Genomic DNA, 22037 nt, shown 5'->3' with positions numbered 1-22037 from the left:
GTGTGAGGCTGTCTCCATTATCCCTGACACACCCTGCCTTCACCCACCCCGTGCGCAGGGCCGACCTCCCCCTGTGCACCCTCTCCTGGTAGGATGACCATGGGCTCCTGCCTCCTCCTTCACCAGCAAGGGCCAGTGGATAGGGCAGGGGTGATGTTCTGGTGGCACATCCGGTCCTTACTGAGCCTCCCTGGCTGGGAGGAGGAGTGTCCGTCTTTGTATGTGGGTGCCTGGCCCCCAGCCAGCCCATAAACCCCGGCCCAGACACAGTACCACCCAGACGGTCAGCTGTGCTCGGCGACGGGGCTGCTGGGATTGTGCCAACTTGCAGCGTAAAGAGGACTGTCGTCCTTGGTGTGCTTGTCGTTCTTTCTTGTCCTAAAAATGCCTTTGGATGCAGAATGTGAGGGAAGCAGGGAAGAGAAGGTATCTGTCTGCCTTTGACCTGGGATTGTAAAATCTCAGGAACTCATCAAGTCCAGGATCTCAGTGCCTCCTCATTAAAGAGCAAGTTCTGAATTTATGTGACTTTCGGGGTACTTTCTTCTGTGTAGCTAATTAAAGCATCTAAGAACTTGCCTAGACTTGACAGAGCAAGCATCATTCTTTTCCCCTAGGATTAGGCCCATGCTAAATGCAGAAACCTCAGTTCTGAGAAGTTTGGGAGTGATGAGAGAGTGTCTTTGGGATTCAGAATGTCTGTATAAGGTATTCAAGTTGTGTAATTAAACAGAAGTCTTAATATTTCATATCTGGCTACATAATTTAACATTTTCTAGAAGGTCTAGGCAGGGAATTTTTACGATTCCCTTGTAGGATGACACCTGGTTTTTAAAAGCAGAATGTCTCCTCTTGTCCTCTCTTTCTTCAAGATTGTTGTGATGTTGGTATTGATATGCTTGATGTATTTAAATGCAATTGAATATAAAACAATTGACAGTGAAATATCCCTGTTGGCTCTTTGCTCCAAAGAGAAAAAGAACACACCCAGCTTACCGTCTGTTTCCTTGGCCTTGAACATTTCGGCGCAGTGTTTTGGTGGCGGCAGAGACAGGTCAGGTTTCCTGCTGTTGCTGGTGCTGCAGTGTCTCAGCTTCAGGCCCCAGCGTCTCTGGTTTCTGTAACTGACTGCCTACACTTAAAAGTTACTTCACCCACTCATTTTCCCTCCGGCTTTTTCATTTTCACCTTGTGTTTTTCCACTCTTTCGGCAGACCTGCATGGGCAAGGACGTAACCCTTCACGTCTCAGCGAGCAACCCTGCTATGCTGCTCTACCAGAAGTTTGGATTCAAGACTGAAGAATATGTTTTAGATTTTTACGATAAATATTACCCCTTGGAGAGCGCGGAGTGTAAACACGCGTTCTTCCTGCGGCTGCGACGCTGATGTGAGTGCACCTCTTCACAGAGGGCACACGTGCTCGCAGAGAAGGGCCGTCAGTAGACCCCCAGCAGCAGGTGCTCGCTTCACCGCGGGTTCTGATCTCAGCTGAGCTGAGAGCGGCGTGGGCAGTGGCGTCAGTAGTGGGCGCCCCTTCGGCTGAGTCGCTGTCCAGCCCTTTGTGGACAGGCCTTTGCCCACACCTTGGACTCCACGGTCAACTAAGACTGGCAGGTGCGCTGTCCTTTGCCCGACAGCCTATTGAGCCAGGAAGGTCCAAACTGATGTTCTTGGGGAGAGAGATTCTGTCCCGTTTAAAGTGTGAGAAATGTGATCGCGGTTAAGGGTTCCTGCGGTGCTTCCTTCAGAGGCACTGTGCTGTCGTGGGGTGGTGAGATGATCACACAGGGGATGCCAGCCCGTCCCAGCCTGGCTGTGCTGTCACTGAAGCCAGGGGGACCCCTCGGGCACTCGCTGACTTTGGTCATGGTGTTTGTGTGTGACGTCGCCTCAGCTGTGCCCCCGTGAGCATCCCCCACCGGGGCCCTGGCTTGGGAGGCAGGATCCCGTTCTCCCCTCCTGTGGCCGGAGTAGCTGAGTGGCCTGGCATTTCAGTTGTGCCCCTGGATGGAGGCGAGCGGCGGTGGGAGGGGAGCTGGCCATGGACGGTCCCGTCTTGTCTGCGGAACGAGGCTGTTGGTGGGTTTGTGAGTGTTGGAGCTGGACTGTCAGGTGTTTTTGGATTTAGCAGGAACATTTCCAGAAGTATCTGATGTTCTCAAATAAAAATCTTTCCTTGTGACAGCCCATGGCCAGAGCTTCAATCTCATCAGTTTGCTTTCAAACTCTTTTTAATTAAGAGCAGTAGTTCTTATCTTTTGGGGACATGAATCCCTTTGAGAATCCAAAAAAGGCTGAACACTCTCTAGAAAACTGCACATTTCAGAGTTTGCATTGGTATTCCATGGACCACAGCATCTCTGTTCTGGAGGCTGTGCTTAGAGGGAGCTTGAATGCCCTCGTTTCAGGGGAATGTGTGTCGCCCCTGCAGGAAGAGTCTGCAGCTGTCCTGTCGCTTATCTCTGTTAACCTGGCTGGGATCGGGGCTCCCTTTCCCCTCTCCCGCATGAGGCCCCGGGCTGGACACACCGAGTCACTCAGGTGCCAGGATCAAAGCAGCGATGGTCAGCCTCCAAAAAGAAGTCTTCTGGGCTCCTCCTCACCCTCTCCCCTTCCACAGGGTCAAAATCAGCATTTCCCAACCTGACCCTGCGGGGACCCCCAACAGGCTGGGAGGGATCGGCTGTCACCTGCCGCCTGCTTGGCCTTTAAGGTTTAGGTTCTTAAGATTACAGGTATGTTATATTCTACTATCTTAGTGTGTCTGTTTTATGGCTAAAGTGATGGATTTTTTCACCCCAGAGCTCGAGGAAGAGCTGACACTCGTGGGAGATGGGCAGTTTGAGCCCCGGCCCGTATGTGCCCCCGGGTGTGTGTGTGTCCATGGACCTGCCCTCTCATACTTTCCTCTGCAGTGAAACTCCAGGGCTTCAAGATAGACCGACGTGCACTCTGAGTGACACCCTATAGTTCGTGTCATTTTGAGAGAGAACTTCCAGGTGAGGGTGAGTGGCGGCTGAAAAGCAGATATACTGCTCGTATGTTCACGTTTGGCCAAAATGTCTAGTATTCTAGTTAAAGTGAATGTGGCTAAAGGCTACATTAAATCAAAGGTATGTCTAGCAAAAGGCAGTGGGCTCCAAGTGGGATGGAAAGCAAAGGCCTGATCTCAGAGGGTATCAGGAAAAACAAGAATTGATGGCAACTGGGGCCTCTGGGGCATAAGCCTGAGGCGGGGCCTCCTGGCTGTGCCACTGGCTGCCCTGAGCAGCACCCAGCACCCAGCCCGGTGGGCTTGGGGGTGGGCATCGTTGAGTAGACAAGGTACAAGTTGCTAGGAGTAGGAAAAATGTCAGCCCCGTTCCTGAGCTCTGAATTCTCCCAGCAACTCCATGAGGTGGTCGTGCCGTTGCTTCAATTTTAGGGAAGAGAAAGTGGGCTTGAGAGGATGAGTAAGTCCGTGCCAGGGCGCACAGACAGAAAGCAGAGGACAGGACCCCAGTCCTGGCGCCGGCCCCTCCCTGCCTGCGGGGTGTGTGATGTTGGGGAGGAACTCTCCCCAGGGCCTAAAGCCCCTGGACCCTGACAGGTGGCCTGGATTCAGAGCTGATTCGCTTCCCACTCTGACCTTCCATGTTTTCCTTGCTGGGCTCCCGGGTCAGGGTCCGTGGTTGTGTGCAAAGGCAGGTGTGTGTGAGTTTGAATGTTTTTTGGGGGGAGGGGCCTGAAACTTCATCAGATGTTCAGAGGCGTGTGTGAGCCAAAAAGCAGTAACTAGCCCTGTTCAGACTGGAGGGAAGACCTTTCTGGAGCCAGCTGGGTGGTTGGAACAAAGGTTCAAAAGGAATGACTCACCAAACAGTATCTTAGAAATGTTTTATTTTAATTTTGACATAATTTCAGTCTTGACAGAGAAGTTACAAAAGAGTACAGAGTTCCCAGGTACCCTTCATCCCAGTTCCCTAAATGTTAACATTTCACACGTTTGTGCCCCCTGTACACATACGTGTGTGTGCACATGCACACTTTTTTCTGAACCATTTAAAAGTAAGTTGCAGATACTGTGCCCCCTTTACCCTTAATAAAAGCTAGGAATGTTCTTACCTAACTGCTGTACAGTGACAAAATCAGGGAAGTTAACCTTGATCTCTTGCTGTTAATGTACAGACCTAATTCACATTTCACTGATTGTCCTAATACTGCCCTTTATAGCAAAAGAAGATCAAGATTGCAGGTCACATTCAGCTGTCAGGCTCCTTTTGTCTCCTGTGATCAGGAACCGTCCCCAAGTCTTTGTGAATGTGGACATTTCTGAAGCGTCCTGGCTAGTTGGTTTGCACAGTGTCCCAGGATTTGGGGGCGTCTGCTCTTTGCTCCTGTTCAGGTTCTGTAGGCATTCGGGCAGGAATACCATGGACATAAGTCCCGTTTCTGGCAAGGTTAACTTTTAGTTAAGGCAGGCAGGTTTCACTTCGCAAGTACGTGTCTTATGGAGAGGTTCACTGAGGATATGTCAGTACCCTGCTACTCAGACTTTGCACCCCTGGTCTTAGTATCCAGACAATGCGTCGTAGCCTTCTAGGTTCATATCTCCTTGAGGAAGCGGCTTTTAGAGTGGGTTCCGCAGTGGCCTGAGCTTAAATGAGGGCCTGTCTGTCACCCTTCAGTAAGATGCTGGCAAGAGCTCCTGCCTCCCCAGGGGCACAGCAGGGTGTCCTGGGCAGGTGGGCCGGGCACTCAGTGTTACAGGTGGTGCTTCTCAACACTCACCAGGACTTCTCTGGTGACCAAGAGGCCAAAGGATGTCTGTGTTACCTAGTGCTATGTAAGGAACCACCACAAACTCTAGCCACTTAACACCATAGCAGTTTCTTTTCTCTTGGGATTCTGAGGGTTTTCTGGCTGGTTCTCTCCATGTGGTGCCGGCTGGGGCACTGGGGCAGCCCCTGTCATCTGGGAGCTCAGCTGGGGTGCTGGCCGGGGGGCTTCAAGTTCTCTTCCTGCCTCCCCGTGGGACTGCTTACACCACCTCATGGCGAGGTAGCTGGGTTCCAAGAAGGAACATTCTTCCAACTTTCCAGGAGGACAGACCCCACTGCAAGTGCTTCTCAAGCCTCTGCTTGCATCATGCTCACTGCTGACCCATCAGCCGGAGCCAGTGACGTGGCCGAACTCCTAGACCACGCCGGAGGGAGCGCTTCACAAGGACAAATACTGGGATATGTGGTTCCCAAGGGGAGGGGGGTGGCAAGCACCAAAGTATAGTCAACCACAAGGGTCATTATGGAAAAGCCTGTGAAGTTGTGACACCCAGAGGGCAGCTGCCCAGCTTGGAATTGTTCCCCTTTGGGGCAACTGGGTGGGCTGTAGCTGGTGGACACCTCATCCATGCTAGGAAGGCAGTGAGGGCGTTCCTCGTAGCCAGAGTGCATGCAGGAGCTCTAGGTAGCTATGGTTTTTTGTTTTTTATTTTGTTTGTCGGCCAGTCTAGAGAACAGGAAGGGTTGAGACAGTTTCAGATAGATTTCTCGTGAGGCCTCTCCCTGAGGCTGACTGAGGCTCCCCCTCAGGATTGGGGAAGGCTTCCCCTTACATCCATCCCATTTTATAGTAAATCATCCCACCTTTTTAAAGTTTTATGGAGGTGTAATTTGCATACTATAAAATTCACCAATTTTAAGTGTACAATTCAGTGGTTTGTAGTAGATTTATGGAGTTATCACTCAATCCAGTTGTAGAACATGGGGCCAGAGAGGCCCCTGGTGCTCACTTGCAGTCAGTCCCCACTCCTGCCCCAGCCCGGACGACCACCAATCTGTTTTCTGTCCCTATAGATTTGCCTTTTCTAGACGTTACATGTCAAATGACCCTTTTTGCTTTACTTCACGCTGGCTTGTTACCAGCTACCAGAGAGGCTTCTCTAACCCAGCATAGCCCATTGCTTTAGATATTTTGGTATAAATCCTACAAGGCCTTTTGTCTTATGCACATACATATGCCCTTGCATGTGTCATTTTTTTTCATATACTAGTTTTTAAAATGAACTGTGATCATCTTGTATATCTTGTTGTATAAGATACACGACTTTTGGGGTTTTTTTTTTTTAGGTGATCACAGATAACATTCCACATTGTCATATGTTCTAAAAAATCATATATGATAGAATTATATTTTGTTATAGGCATGTACCATAGTTTAACAAATACCCCTGTTTCCAAATAATGCAGTCATACCAACAGGCTGAAGAATAAAAATCACATGATCATATCACATGATACATGACAGAATCCAATACCCATTCATGATAAAAATTCTCAGCAAAGTAGGAATACAGGGGAACTTCCTCAACTTGATAAAGGACTTATGCAAAAAACCTACACCTAAACATCATACTTAACGGTGAGAAACTGAATACTTAGAAACTAGAAGCCCTCCAGCTAAGCTGGAACAAGACAAGGGTGTCCTCTCTCACCACTCCTTTTAACATCATACTAGCTAATGGAAGTTCTGGCTAATGCAAGAAAATGAAATAAAAGGTATACAGATAGGGAAGGATGATATAAAACTGTTTGTATGCAGATGACATGGTTGTCTATGTAGAGAATCTGAAAGAATTGAAAAAAGTTGACCCCAGGACTTTCCTGGTGGCACAGTGGTTGAGAATCTGCCTGCCGATGCAGGGGACACAGGTTCGTGCCCTGGTCTGGGAAGATCCCACATGCCGCGGAGCGGCTGGGCCCGTGAGCCATGGCCGCTGAGCCTGCGCATCCGGAGCCTGTGCTGCGCAATGGGAGAGGCCACAACAGTGAGAGGCCCGCGTACCGCAAAAAAAAAAAAAAGACCCCAAAGTGGACACAACAGGTGAATAGCAAGATTACAGGATATGGGGTTATTTATACAAAAGTCAGTCACTTTCCTATATGCCAGCAATGAATTAGTGGAATTTGAAATTAAAAACAATACCATTTACATTGGCAGGTATAAATCTAACAAAATATGTACCAGATCTATATGAGGGAAACTACAAAACTCTGATGAAAGAAATCAAAGAACTAAGTAAATGAGGCAATGTTCCATATTTATGCACAGGAAGACTCAACATTGTCAAGATGTCATTTCTTGCCAGCTTGATCTATAGATTCAAAGCAATTTCAGTCAAAATCCCAGTAAGTTATTGTGTGGATATTGACAAACTGATTTTAAAGTTTATAACCAAAAGACCCAGAAAAGCCAACACAATATTGAGGGAAAAGAATGAAATTGGAGGACTGACACTACTCAACTTTGAGACATACTCTAAAGCTACAGTAATCAAGACACTGGAGTTGGTGGAAGAACAGATAGCTAGACACACGGAACAGAACAGGGGGCCCGGAAATAGACTTCCATAAATACGGCCAGCTGATCTTTGACAACGAAACAAAGGCTGTGCAGTGGAGAAAACATAATCTTTTCAACGAACAGTAATGGAACAGCTAGGTATCCATGTGCAGAAAAAAAAAAAATCTAGACGCAGATCTTACATCCTTCACAAGAATTAACTCAAAATGGATCATATAAAACTGCTAACAGAGGAAAAAATCTAAATGACCTAGGGTATGGTGATGAGTTTTTAGATACAACATGAAATGTTACCAAGCCAAAACTTGGGTCCACTCCCCGGCGTGCAGTAAAGCCAAACAACTGACACCAGGTTGTGGCGAAAGAAAGAGCAGCATTTATTGCAGAGCATGCTGTACAAGGAATCAGGATAGCTAATGCTCAAAGCACACGAACTCCTCGATGGTTTTCAGCAAAGCATTTTGAGAGGTAAGGTGAGGGAAGGGAGTCCCAGGGTAAGTGATCATCTCTGATTGGCTGATGGTGAGGTCACAGGGTGGTGTCACAGGGTGATGTCACAGGGGTTCACATGATCAGTCATTAGGCTGTAGTAGGTCTGGGGGGCTGTGTACTCATGGTCATCAAGTAGTTAACCTCTTCTATCTAGTGGGGGTTTTGGCATCTGTAGAACAACTCAGGAAATGTGCATCAGGTACTATTATTTGGGTACTTCAGAGAGGAGCTGAAGCAGAGGATGTGGGGGGAAGGGTCTGTCCCAGGGAAGACCCCTTAGGGTCCTGGTTGGTTCTACAAAGGCACAATTCATGAAAGAAAGATTTTCTAAGCTGGACTTCATTAAAATTAAAACTTCTGCTGTGTGAAAGGGTACTGTCAAGAAATTAAGAAGACAAGCCACGAACTGAGAGAAAATCTTTGCAAAGCACACATCTGATAAAGGACTGTTATCCAAAATATACAGAGAAGACTTAAAACTCAATAAGAAAATGAACAACCTGATTTTTAAACAGGAAAACCCCTCAACAGACACTTCACCAGAGAAGATACACGGAGAGCAAACAAGCATGTGAAAAAATGCTCCACATCATGTTATCAGGGAAATAAAAATGAAAACGATGAGATGCTCCTACACATCTATTAGAATGGCTCAAATCCACCACTCTGACAACACCAAATGCTGGCGAGGATGTGAAGCAACAGGAACTCTCATTCATTGCTGGTGAGAAGGCAAAATGGTACAGCTGCTTTGGAAGGCAGTTTGGCAGTATCTTACAAAAATAGGCGTACATACTCTTATCACATGATCCAACAATCTTCTCATATTTACTCAAATGATGTTAAAATGTATGTTTATACACAGACCTGCACATGAACCTTTTTTTATAATTGCCAAAACTTGGAAGCAACCAAGATGTCTTTCAGCAGGTGAATGAATAAACTGGTATGTCCAGAAAACAGAATATTTTTCAGCACTAAAAAGAAACAAGTTATCAAGCGTGAAAAAACATGGAGGAACCTTAAATACATATTACTAAGTGAAATAAGCCAGTCTGGAAAGGCCGCTTGCTGTCTGATTCCAATTATATGACATTCTGGAAAAGATAAAACTGCAGACAGGGAAAGATCAGATTCTGGGGGTTAGGGAGGGAGGGTGGGATTATTAACAGGCAGAACACAGGATTTTTAGGGTGGTGAAAATACTCTGTGTGATAGCATAATGGTATAACAATGGATATATGTCATTATTTATTTGTCCAAACCCATAGTATGCACAACACCAAGGATGAAATGTAATGTAAACTATGGAGTTTGCATGACAGTGACGTGTCCGTGTAGGTTCTCCTGTAACAAAGGTACCACCTTGGTGGGGGATGTGGATAATGGGGGAGGCTGTGTATGGGGGGCAGGGATATTTGCGAAATCTCTGTACTTTCTGCTCAATTTTTCTGTGAACCTAAAACTGTTCTAAAAAATAAAGTGTTAAAAAGCACTGCAATTAAAATGGGCAAATGATTTGACTAGACAGTTCTCTGAAGAAGGTATACAAATAGCAAGTAAGCATATGAAAAGATGCTCAGCATCATTAGTCATTAGAGAAATTCAAATGATATTCACAGAGCTGGCTAGAATCAAGAAGACATAAATAATCATGTGGCTAAGGCTATGCAGAAATCGGGGCCCCCATACATTGCTGGTGAGAATGTAAAGTGGTACAGTCGTGTTGGAAAACAGCCTGGCAGCTTTTCAAAATGTTAAATGTAGAATTACCATATGACTCAGCAGTTCCTCTCAGGAGAAATGAAAACATATATCCACACAAAGACTTGTACATGAATATTAATTGCAGCATTATTCACAATAGCCTCCAGGTGGAAACAGCCCAAGTGACCATCAGCTGATGAATGGATAAACAAGTGTGATAGATGCGTACAGTGGAGTACTACCCAGCAGTAAAAAGGAGCAAGCACTGATAAATGCTACAACAGGGGTGAAACATCACGAATTGAAGCATTTCAAAGAAGCCAGACAAAAGAACACATGTTGTATGATTCCTTTTATATGAAATGTCCAGGAAAGGCAGGTTAATAGACACAGAAAATAGATTAGGGATTACTTACTTGTGTCGTTTCATGTTATATCACAGTCATTTTTTTCAAGTGGCTAAATGGTTTTCATGACCATTCTTTAATGGTTCTATTTTCTTATTCTTTTAGTGTTCCTCATTAAGATTCCTGCTTTTATATATAACATTGCAGTGAACACATTTGTGCTTAAGGTTTTTTGCCAGGGATTGGATTTTTTTCTTCTGGTTAGATCCCAGAAATGGTATTCTTAAGTCAAAAGATGTGAACATTTTCATTGTCACTTTGTCATTGCCAACACTGTCATTAATGTGTTAAGGTACCAGTCTCACCTCAAAACTACCAGGATTAATTATTATCACTTGAACTACTTGTTGCTAATTTTTACATAGGCAGTAATTTGCCATTTAAAAAATTATTAGTGTGGTTGAACATTTTCCATTGTTTGTTTCCTAGTAGCATTCCTTCTTTTATAAATTGTTTGCATCCTTTGTCTATTAATCTCCAGGGAGTAGGGAGATCTTGGTGTTTCTCATCATTTATTCATTTGAGTTCTTCCTGCAGTTGAAGTGGTGATTCTCAACCCAGTCTAACTGGCTGGTCCCATCTGGGGAATTTGTGGAGAGGGTCCCTCAAAATTCCCCTTCGTGTGGTATTAAGGAGGGAGGTGGAGGAGGGTGTAAGAGAAGGGAAGGACCAAGACAGAAACAAAACAACTCAGAGGCAGGTAGGTCCTGGTCCTCAGCCAACCCCGTGTCCTTGTTTCCCCCAGTCCTGGGAGAGCAGGCTGCAGGGAAGAATTGGACATCTGTTCTCTGCCTCTGGGGCCCTTGGCCTGGTTCCCTCGTTTATCTGCTCTCATTAGTCGACGAAGGCCTGGTCTCCCCAGACTGGCCATCCCAGGATCCCCGCTTCCCTCTTGGGCCCCCCTCCCCAGTCCGACGGCAGACCCCTCTTTCTGCCCACCCAGCCCGGATCTCCTTTTGGGCCTCTTGGAAATTTCTGCCCTCTCCTAGTTCTCAGGTCATTTGAATCACTGAGGTGTGTGGCATGGCTGTAAGAAGCTTGGCTTCTGGTCCATTCGGGCCTAAGTCCCGCACCTGCTGCTTGCTGGCTGTGCCTCAGTTCCCTGTTTGCTAAAAACCTGTGATTTGTTGTGAGGAGGATCTGTGAGAACATGAGGAGTACTCGGCAGGCTGCCTGGTAGCTGGGGGCCACGGAACAATGGTGGTTACCCTCGGGGAGGGGGAGACCCTAGTTAAAATGAGGCTGTTGCTTAGTGTTTCTCAGCCTCGGCCACAAAATCGCCCACACCTGGGTCCCGTCCTCCGAGAATTTGATGTTGTTGGGCTGGGGTGTGGCTTCCCAGCCCAGGCGATTCTGATGGCCAAGGTTGAGACGCACAGGCTGGGAGGACTAGTCCGGGGGGGATCTGCCCGTCATCTCCCGCCGCCACCCTGGGCCTCCCAAGGGGAGGCTCCTCATCTCACTTTTCGAAATGCATCCCTTCTCCAAGCCCGAAGGCCTACCTGAGCTTCTGGTAACTGACCTTCCCTGGATGAAGCCAGAGCAGGGCCCACTTCCTCTCCTGACTTGGGGTTTAATTCCATTTTATTGTCGCACCACTTTTTCTTCTGCACATGTTGGTGTTTGTTCTTTTCCTGCCTGCACGTCTGTGGACAGAAAACCAGACTCGTTGTCTTTTGTGACCCTTGGGGCATCTTGGAGGCTCCCGACTGTAAACTAGTGTTTGGGAAAAGTGCATCTTTCTCCCCAAGCTCGTCAGACATCCCCGGGGCTGGAGAGGACGAGGCCGGGGGAGTGAGGCAGGCTGTGCACGTGGGCTTGGCAGGATACTTTCGGCTGCAAGTAGGAGAAGCCCTGGCTCAGACTGACTCAGGGGACCACCAACTGTGGTCTCCCCCAGCGGACATCCAGAGGAAGCGCATCCCATGGTCACGCAACCATTAGCGTGTTAACCATGTGAGTTTGGGCTGGCAGCTTAAACTCAGTGTCCTCGTTTGTGAAAAAGGACCGTTGCCCGTGCAGTGAGTTGACATTAGTAAAGGCCTTGCAACGATCCCTCATGTGAAGGAAGTGTTTTGTATGTGTCGGCTACTCTACGATCAGTCATCGCTGCGTAACAGATGGGAAATTCTCGGTGGTCCACAGCAATCAGCATTTCTTTCCCGTGCGTCTGCAGGTTGGCAGGGCTTGGCTCGGCCCCTCCCATTCAATCTGTGCATACAGCTCAGGTCTGCCCCACAGGTGTACCCCCTGGGTCCCAGGGAAGCAGTGCAGCAGGTGCTGGAGTGATGCTGTTCACATAATGGTGGCAGTGACACAGGATAGAGGAAGAACACCAGCGTCGGTCGGGAACTGGCACGTTCTCACTCTGCCCCCTTTCATTTGGCCCAAGCAAGTCCCATGTCCCAGCCCAGTTTCAGCAGGGAGGGGAGGTAAATTCTACTCACGCCAGTTAGTGGTAGTATCCATTCACATGTCAAAGGATATGAAGAATTAATAAACAGTGTGTCATCGGTGGATTAGATCAAAGATTGTATTAACATTGTTAAATTCAAAATGTTTTCTCATTTCTCTTGTGATTTCTTCTTTGACCCGTGGGTTATTTAGAAGTGAGTCATTTAGTTTCCATATCTTGGGGGAATGTTTTCATATATCTTCCTGCTACTGATTTCTAGTTTAATTCTCTTATGATCAGAGGACATACTTTGTATCAGTGTTAAATTTCTTAAGCCAAAGGCTATGCTGTCGTGATGTAATAGAACATCTCTTTTCTTAGAAAATACATGCTGCAGTATTTAGGGGTAAATGTCCATGATGCATGTAACTTACCCTCAGATGGATCAGGGAAGAATTTGTGTGTGTGTGTGTGTGTGTGTAGATTGCAATTAACTGAAGGTGGGACAAGGAACATGCACAAATCATAAAGCTAAAGGGGTAAAATGTTAACAGTAGGTGATTCTGGGCAATGGATATATAGGTATTCTTTGTACTATTTTAATTTTTGCAACTTTTCTGTAAGTTTAAAATGATCTCCGAATAAAAAATAAAAAGAAAGGAAAAGCTAATAGTCTCACCCCTATTCCACTCCTCCAGGTGTGTATCCTTCCATACGCTTTCCTTACCCACACAAACATGTACTAATATTTATACACTTAGATGGGATTTTTATCATTTTATTAAAATAGGATTATTCTCAGTGCATTAATTATCGTGCAACTTGATTTTCTCTCTTAACAATATATCATAACAGTCCTTCTAGGTCAAAAATTTAGGTTTAATCTAGGTTTAATTTACTTTGAAACAGAGGTTTATAAGTACCACAGTTTCTTCAACCATCCCCCTACTGTTGGATATTCCGGCAGTTTCCAGTTTTTTTGTCACCACAAACGAGGCAGCAAAAACCATCCTTGTACATATCACCCACGGTATTGGTGCCCAGTCCGTGACTCACTTCTGGAATTAGAATTTCAGTCAGAGTCAGGTAGCACCATAAACCCTTTGCGATTCATCGTGTTCAAAGCTGTCGCACCGTGGGAGTGAGGCTGGTCTCCAGAGGCCAGCCATCTGCTCACCCTCGTGTCCAGTCGCACGCAAGCCCAGCATTTCCAAGGCGGGCCAGAGTGTCCTCTGGAAAGCTTTAAAAAAAAAAGAAAAACAGTGCCCCACCCACCCACGTTTCTCTTTGGACCTGAAGAGACTGCTGGAACAGTCTGCTGTCTTGTGGCAGGGGCCCCATATCGAGGTGGCCGGGGAGTCCAGCATTTCCACGTGTCAGCCAGACCTGGCACGTCCCGCCTCAGCTAGTTCATGCACCTGCTAATTATATAACTTTAAGAAGGTTTTGCTAGAAATTTCAGGCAGAGCCCAGGCTTCTGTAGGTGGGGCCAAGTGGCTGGTTGGATTCTCGAGTGGAGACAACTTGTAGTCCAGTTGATGTGGCTGAGATTGTAGTTGTGATCTTCACACAGGACGGTGTCCCACAGCAGGGATGACAGTTAACATCCATGGGATGTTGCCTCGTGCCAGGCAGGGAGCTAAGCACTTTCCATAGAGCATCTCGTTTAACTCCCACTGTGACCCTGAGGTACAAGAGTCGTATAATCCTATCGTATCACTCACCTGTGGCCACAGCACTTCTGCATGAAACCACCCCAAACCTTAGCGGCCTGAAACAACCACCAGTTATTTGCCTGCGATTCTGTGAGTGAATGATTTAGGCTGGGCTCACATGGGCAGTCCTGGCTTCGGCTGGGCTCCCTACTAGGCTTCTGGGAGTTGGCTGGCTGTTGGCTGGAGCGACGGGGATTTTCATCCACGTGGTGTCTCATCCCCCAGCAGGCTAGCCTGGGCGTGTTTACGTGCTGGGGGAAGGGGTGAGAGCGGGAGAGAGACAGAGAGTACCAAGGCTTGCTCAGGTCTAGCCCAGAATCGGCACATCATCACTTTTGCCACATTCTCTTGGCCAAAGCAAATCACACGGTCAGCCCAGATTCAAGAGGTAGCAAAATCACTCCACCTCTGGGTGGTTGGAGTTGCAGTCACATTGCACAGGGCATGATACAAGGAGGGGTGAAGGTCTGTGGCCATTTTGGTGGTTTACCTCACCGGCTTTTGCAGGTCAGATGAGTCAGGAACAGAGAGGTTACTTAAATTGCCCGAGCTCACAGAGCCAGCAGATGGCAGGTCCGGACCTGGGCGGGCAGACAGCAGCGCCCCAGCATCCAGCCCCTCTCCCATCTGCCCGCGTCCATGAAGGCTTCCTGACTGCGGAATCATCTCGCCATCTCTGAAAATCCCCAACACCCAGTCAACCTCAAGGAGAGAATCATCTTCAGAGACCCTTGGCTCCTTGAAGGACAGGCATGTGACAGAAGTTGGAGGAGGTTTTGGACAGATGGCCCGGCAGGTGGTTGGGGGGTTGAGTGGATCGGTGGGTGGACGGCTTGTTGGCAAGTAGATGATGTGAGAGGGCTGAGGACAACTGTCACCTCATCTCCGCTTGGGTTTTTTCTGAAGTGGAGGGGCAGGAAATAAATCTGAGCCTCCAGGTGGACTTTCTTGGGGCCATCAGGCTGAGGGCCTGAGGTGTGGGGTCCACACTGGGATGAGTCGGCCTTTCCAATCAGAGGTCCTCTGAGCTGGAGACGGTGAGTGCAGAGTCTTCCTTCCTTCAGAGGAGGGAGAGCCCCGAGCGAATTTTACAAGAGAGTCTTCAGTGCCAGGGTTTGGACCGATCATTTCCCAAGTCTCTAGCCCCGTGCAAGGCACCAGGATTCCCAAGAGGACTCTTATCTTCAAGGAGTTTACAGTCTGAGTCCCCTCATAGGGCCCTGGGCAAGGCCAGGGACACAGTCTGCAGGCACACGTCCTGGCTGATGGCCAAAGAGAAGAGAGCGGCCTTCTCCATCCCTCTTTGTGGGGTCACCTGGGTGGCTGTGCTGTGGATCCCTCATGTGTGCCCAGGCTGTGTGTCAAGTATCCCAGCCCATCCCAAAGGGGTTTGTGGGAAAGGCCTTGACTCTGCTCTGGAAGCCACCCCCAGCCATCAGCCTGCCAGGTGGGCCAAATGCACTGGTTCATAGTTGGTCATGTCACTGTCCATGACCCTGTTTCCTCCCCATAGAACTCTGAGGAGATGGGATGGGGGCCAAGGGACCCTCCAGCGCCCAGAAGAGGCCTTGGAGAGCAGCAGCCTGAACAGCTGTCTCACCACCTGCCAGCTTCCACCCAGCACCACCAGGCTCTTTTTTTTTTTTTTTCAAATTTGTGTATTTTATTGGGTCAGCTTGATGACTTCTTTACATAGTTATATGACATACCTAGTTGAAGACACCGACCCTTTCCAGCACTGCAGAAGGTCACTTGTCATCTTTACTTTGCATGGCCACCATTTTTCTGACCTTTAGGTGAGTTTTGCAAGTTCTCAACTCATCCTGCATCCCATGCTTTCCCGAGATTACACTCATCGTTAATCTGCACTGGTCTCTCCCCCGAGGGCTCCTTGAGGGCTCCAGCTGCTCTAGCTGGAAAGCCAATACTCGAGAAGCAAGTGTTAATGGAAAGGAGGGTTTGCTTTATTCCAGTTGCCAGCAACGGGGGGAGAAGGCGGACTCCTGTCCAAAGGCCAACTCCCTACTGCCCATCAGTGGGCAAGAGCTTTAATAGGCAGAGGGAGGGGCCGCATGCAGCACAGCACCGTCAGCTCTGACAGTCATCTCAAAATGTCACCAGTGGTCTGATCAGCATCATCTTGATTGTTTTAAGCGCAGTCCGTCTTCAGTTCCAGGGTCGGTTTGTTGCCATTTCTTTGAGGCCAGTTCTCGGAATTGCAGCAGTTTATGTCATGGCTACAGCCTGGTCATCAGGTAGTTAACTTCTTCAACCTGGTATGGGTTTCAGTATCTATAAGACAGCTCATAGGACATGGCTCAGAATATGATCTATATAGCCCTTGAGGAGGAACTAAAGGTTCTTGACTTTGTTTAATGGCTTAACTATTATTATTTTGTCCTGTTTGACTGCTTTCCTTTGTTTCTATATTTTCTCATTTCTCTGATTAAATTTATTCTTTGGCTAAGGCTTTCTACGGACAAGAGGCAGGTGAAGGACATGGTGGGGGACGGGTGTAGGGAGGTTGTGTCCTGGAAAAGCCCTATAGGGTCCTGTTCCATTTCAGGTGTGGGTCTTAATCACCTCTGTCCCTGTTTCCCTTCCCTCCAGACTAACACAGAGCAGGGTGCCCAGTGGATGTGCCTTCCATGAAGGCCAGCCTGCCTCTGTACAGCACGGGGTGATGGATAAGAGCACAAGCTGCCTGCCTTCCAAGCCCTGACGCTCTCACTTACCACTGTGTGACCTTGGGCCAGTTACCTAACCTCTCTGTACCAAACCAGGGAGGATAATATTACTTGCCTTACAGGATCACTGTGATAATTAAGTGCATCAGTATTTATAAAGCTCTTCCAAATGTCTGGGGCATAGTGAGGCTGTTTAGCTGTTTGTTAAATGAAGACATGAAAAAAAAAGATATTTTCCACCTGAGCAGCTGAAGGCAAGGTCTAGCCCTGTCTTTTGACCACCATCTCCTGAGTCAGGAGTCAGCAAATTATAGCCTCCTTGCCACCAGGTCTTGTAAGTAAAGTTTGATTGACGCACAGCCATGCTTTCTGGTTTGTGTGTTGTCTAAGGCTCGTTCACGCTGCGGTGGCAGAGTTGAGTAGTTGCAACAGAGACCATTTATCCTCCGGCCTTTTCCAGAGTGAGCTTACTGACCCCTGCCCTGAGTCTTCTAAACCCACCATCAACCATGGTCTGCTGCAGCTTCAATGCGAACTGCTCTGACCTGGGAAAAAGTGGCTTCTGTGGATGTTGCACGTTTAAATGCCTCAGCTGTCCTCTCTGCGCAAACCCCCTTGACCCCCAAGGGTTTCCTTGGCCTTAATCCTGGTCCTCAAGAGACCCTCAGGAGGCCCAGAGGTGGCCCTTTGTTTGGCTGGTGGGTGGGTTTGAACTATCATCTCTGAGTGGGGACAGGTGAGGAGAGAGGTGCAGACGTGCCCTCGGGGATTAAAGTTCCACCCAGAGCGATAGCGGCTCCCTGCTGCCACAAGGGCCACAGTCCTGTTTAAGTTAGGCTGTTAAGTGTTGGCCTTAGGGCCAACTCTGGCGAGCTTGCATTCCTCTGGCACTTTCCACCAAGCTTGCCGTTGCAGATTACTCAGGAAGGCGCCAGAGAGTAGATTGTGAGATGCAATTTATTATGTAAATCTGGAGCTAGTCTTCCCAGGCCATGGGTTTACTGGGGCATTGCTCTGGGCCTTGCAGATACTCCCGTTACTCCTGGCAACAGACCCACCTGCCATTCACAAGCTCCATTTCCTGGGTCCTATTGCCAACAGGAAAACAAAACCGAACCAAAAAAACCAGCATGAAGGCAGAACTTACTTGAGGGGAGGCGTGCAGGGGGAAAAGGACAGCAAACCTTAGCATTTCAGTAGGAAAAATCTGCTCAGATATCCCTGGAGGGGTGGGAGTGTACATTGGAGCCATCTTTCGGGAAGGCAAATTGCAGTATATACCAAGAACTTGAAAATAGTCCCAGCCTTTGACCAAATCTACCCTCTGGGAGTCCGCTATCGCCACAACCATGGCGTGTAGCAAACCACCCCCTAACGCAGATTTACAGTCATAAACAATTTTCTTGCACACGAGTGTCAAGAGCTGTGAAGGGTCTCAGATGTTATTCTATTTCCAAGTTACCAAGTGAGCTGGGCTGTTTCACGGGGGCTGGTAGGAGACGTGAGTCTTCTGGGTCAAAGGTGAGGGGTGGTTGGTTCACCTCAGCCATGGCAGTCGCCAGGTCTTCAGCATTTGCCCCAGTTCTTCACGTTCTGATTCTCATACGGCAGCACAGTTAGGACAGGGGACACCTGCACACAGTGGGTGACACAAAAACAAACAAACATCGATTCAAGGTGGGTTGTAGACATAAAAGGCAAAACAATAAAGCTTCCAGAAGAGCATCTTGAGATAGACAAAGAACATTAGCCATTTGGCCTTGATTCCCAGTCCAGGCGTCTCTTGGCGAGGCCAGGCCAGGCCAGACCACCTCCGGGCCACTGGGTCTGCTCATTCCTCCACCCGTTCATCACAAGTTTCTGAGAGGCAACCATGGACAAGGCCAACACACAGCAGTAAAACAAAAACATTAACCGTGAAGGAAAAATTGATCAATTGGACTTTATTAAGAGTTTATTTCGTGTAGCTTGATGGTGTTTCCAACTTTGCTGGTGGGGCACAGGGATTCTGAGTTATTTCAGAAGATGAAGAAAGAGAGAGAGGCCGCTTGAGAAAATTAACAAGGTGATCCTGGCAACACCCTCGGCAGGCCCAGCTTACTGGGTGCTGTCTAGGGCTCTCCCCTCCACCGCCGGGTGCACAGCGTGAGGGCCTGAGACCTGGCTCTGTTACTTACTGGTCGTTTACTAGCATGTCACCCTGGAGAGTTACTTCACTTGGCATACGGCAGTGATGGGAGATGGAGGGCCGGCACAGGTGCTGGCAGCCACCCCAGCAGAGCCCTGCGCACTGGCTGTTCACATCTGCCAGCAGAAGCCATTGGTGGACTCCATGACTGCAGTGCCACCACCCAGAGGCTGACACAACCATCTGAAAATGGAGTGAGTCAAAATGACTCAGTCTGCAAATGCTTTATTCAAAGCTGAGTTTTTAAACCAAAGCACAAACCATGGCAAGTAGGAATATTCATTCAAAGGAACAAAAAGAAAAGCTCAACCTCTATGTACTTATTTAGAACCACCTACCAATGTAAAAGCAAGACCTAACTCTGCCGTCTACTAGAGGTAAATTGAAGTGTAATCAACCCGCATGGCTGGATGTCCTCACCTGGTGAAGAGTGTCCTCGGGTGGCTGGGTCCTGTCAACTGAAGAACAAGTTATCAAAATAGAGCAGATCTCTCTAAAAGCAGCAGGATTCAAGGGGGAGGGACAAAGACCTTAACAAAGAGTCAAAGATTTATGCCATTTAAAAAACTGCCACAAAGGATGAAACTACTTATCTTATAGGCTGGTGATGAGGATTAGTGTTGAACATAATGCAGGTATTAGGCACGTGTCACTAGTACGATTATTATGGCTGTCAAGTAGTGAATGATTTGAATGTACCATCTGGTCAGTTCTTTTAACTGTGACCATCAGAACTTCAGTATCATGTAGCTTTTTCTGCATGAGGCGTTCTGAAGCTGACTGTCTTGGGTCACAAGCAGACTCTGGGCTGAGGACTTGAGTGTTAATGGTTTATTAAGGATGTGCTTCCTGGGAAGACTGGTGTGGGAGTAAGGGAAGCAGAACCGGGAGGGGTAAGCAGCTCTGTGCTTTCAAGTTAAGTCCTGTGGCTTCATCCTGGGGGCTCGGGAGTGTAAGTTATGCCTCGGAGTTTCCCTGACCTGAGACAAAGGAATTCTGGCATCCTCCAGACGTTGTCTGGAGGGCTGCGCTCAGGGGAGAGTATTAACTCCCAGATGCTTCTACCAACACTTTACCAGCTTTTTACCAAGAACACTGCTCTATTGAAGAGTATCACTGTGAATCATGGAAGCACATTCAAGGGGTGATAGCCAAACACTTAAAGGGATGCAGAGGGGTCTGGGCAGATCCCTGACAGGCTCTATTATGCTTACTAACCCCTATTAGGCTGAAGAGACATCAGCAAAGGGTCTCCTTTCATGCTGGTTAGGGAAGGAACCAACATCTGTTCAAAGGCCACCATGTGTGAGGCCCCACAAGAGAGCATTTAAAAAACATCGAAATCAGGGGCTTCCCTGGTGGCACAGTGGTTAAGAATCCGCCTGCCAATGCAGGGGACACAGGTTCGAGCCTTGGTCCGGGAAGATCGCACATGCTGCGGAGCAACTGAGCCTGTGTGCCACAACTACTGAGCCTGTGCTCTAGAGCCCATGAGCCACAACTACTGAGCCTGTGTGCCACAACTACTGAAGCCCGCGCACCTAGAACCCATGCTCCACAACAAGAGAAGCCATTGCAGTGAGAAGCATGCACACCACAACGAAGAGTAGCACCCGCTCGTTAAACTAGAGAAAGCCTGTGTGCAGCAACAAAGACCCAACGCAGCCAAAAATAAATAAATAAATTTATTTTAAAAAATTATAGAGAGGTAAAGAAACACAAGAATTCTACTCCTTAAAAAAAGAAAAAAATGGGCTTCCCTGGTGGGGTCCACCTGCCGATGCAGGGGACATGGGTTCGTGCCCCGGTCCGGGAGGATCCCACATGCCGCGGAGCGGCGGGGCCCATGAGCCATGGCCGCTGAGCCTGCGCGTCCAGAGCCCGTGCTCCGCAATGGGAGAGGCCACGACAGTGAGAGGCCCACGTACCGCAAAAAAAAAAAAGAAAAATACTTCCTTTGCAACAACTTCTCTCAATGTTGGGAAAATAGTATCTATACCAAAAGCCTCAGGTTTAAGTCAATTCTAAACCTGGCCTAGGAATTCCTGTCATTGCTATGGGACTTCCTATCAGTCAACAGGGACAAAAAAAAACAGTTTCAGGAACCTAGAAAGCAGAAAGCAGGTGGTGTCTCTGCATCAGCCTGGTTTTATGCCCTCTCTGAGCCCAAGGCTGACTCATGAAGAGGGTTCTCGAACCTCAGTCTTCTGTTTTATAATCTGCTTTGCTTTTCCGTGAACACCCCTGGCTTCTCTGCTGGTCCCCATGGAAAGCATGCCCAGGGGTGCCCTGTCTCATGCTGGGACAAGTTGACAGCACGCGGAGGCTGAGTCGCAGGCTGAGGAGCCTCGGGACTGGGATTAAACCAGCCTCTCACTTCTTCACCCCTGCCTGCAAAATAAGAAAACCTCTGAGCTGAAGGGTGGCAGGTCCCCACTGAGGGTGATGATTCTTGGGTCATCTATGTTTTTCTTGGCTGGAGGCCAGAGCCAACATAACCCAGGGAACATTTGCAGAGAAAAATCCTTATGTTTGCTTACTTTGCTTTCTTGCTCTTTCTCGTCAAAATTTAAACAGTGCTGAGGCTGAGAATGAGCAGATTCAGGAAAAAATGGCAACAACAACAATAACAACCTGGAAAGTGAGCTGGCGAGGCCTGTTGGCTGGGCCGGCAGACTCGGAGGCCCTCCGGAGGTGGTGACTTTTTGACTTTCATTTGAATCCCTGCTATGTTCTGCCATCTTTTCCCTTACCTTTCCCATCCTGGGTTCTGCGATTAACGTCCAGAATTGAGTGCTGTTCAGAGCACGAGACCTGGGCTGAACAGAGATGCAATGCAACCATCTTCTCCAGTGTCCTAAGGAAGAGAAACCCAAATTCAGCCAAGTGGATAAGTCTTCTGAGGCTAAGAAAGAAAAATGCGTGTGTGGAGCTTGCATTCTCAGAGATATTGTTATGACCTACTATGTGCCATGTACTGTTCTAGAAATTACTTAAATGAACAAAATCACAGTATCTAAACTAATTACAGAGTTTCTAAATGGCGGTGATATAGAGGTCTGGGCTATTATATTAGTCCTATCATGCAGATATCAATTATATT

The 22037-nt window shown here is 48.0% G+C and overlaps 1 protein-coding gene across 3 annotated transcripts in view; it reads left to right on the top strand.

The window, feature by feature from the left end:
• Positions 1-22037, top strand: part of KAT14 (lysine acetyltransferase 14) — a 67637-nt gene that overhangs the window by 38722 nt on the left and 6878 nt on the right. For 2 of the 3 annotated variants that reach the window (XM_060031321.2, XM_060031320.2), the window contains exon 10: positions 1215-6082. The exons of the other annotated variant lie outside the window; for it this stretch is intronic. In XM_060031321.2, the coding sequence (XP_059887304.1) occupies positions 1215-1388 (174 nt within the window). In that variant the 3' untranslated portion in view covers positions 1389-6082. Of the gene's footprint in view, positions 1-1214; positions 6083-22037 lie in introns of those variants that run through there. 3 annotated transcript variants of the gene reach the window in all.

Source organism: Delphinus delphis, chromosome 15 (assembly GCF_949987515.2).
Source record: "Delphinus delphis chromosome 15, mDelDel1.2, whole genome shotgun sequence".
Lineage (NCBI taxonomy): Eukaryota > Metazoa > Chordata > Mammalia > Artiodactyla > Delphinidae > Delphinus > Delphinus delphis.
The sequence above is the reverse complement of the archived record's forward strand: the minus strand, read 5'-3'. Positions and strand labels throughout refer to the sequence as shown.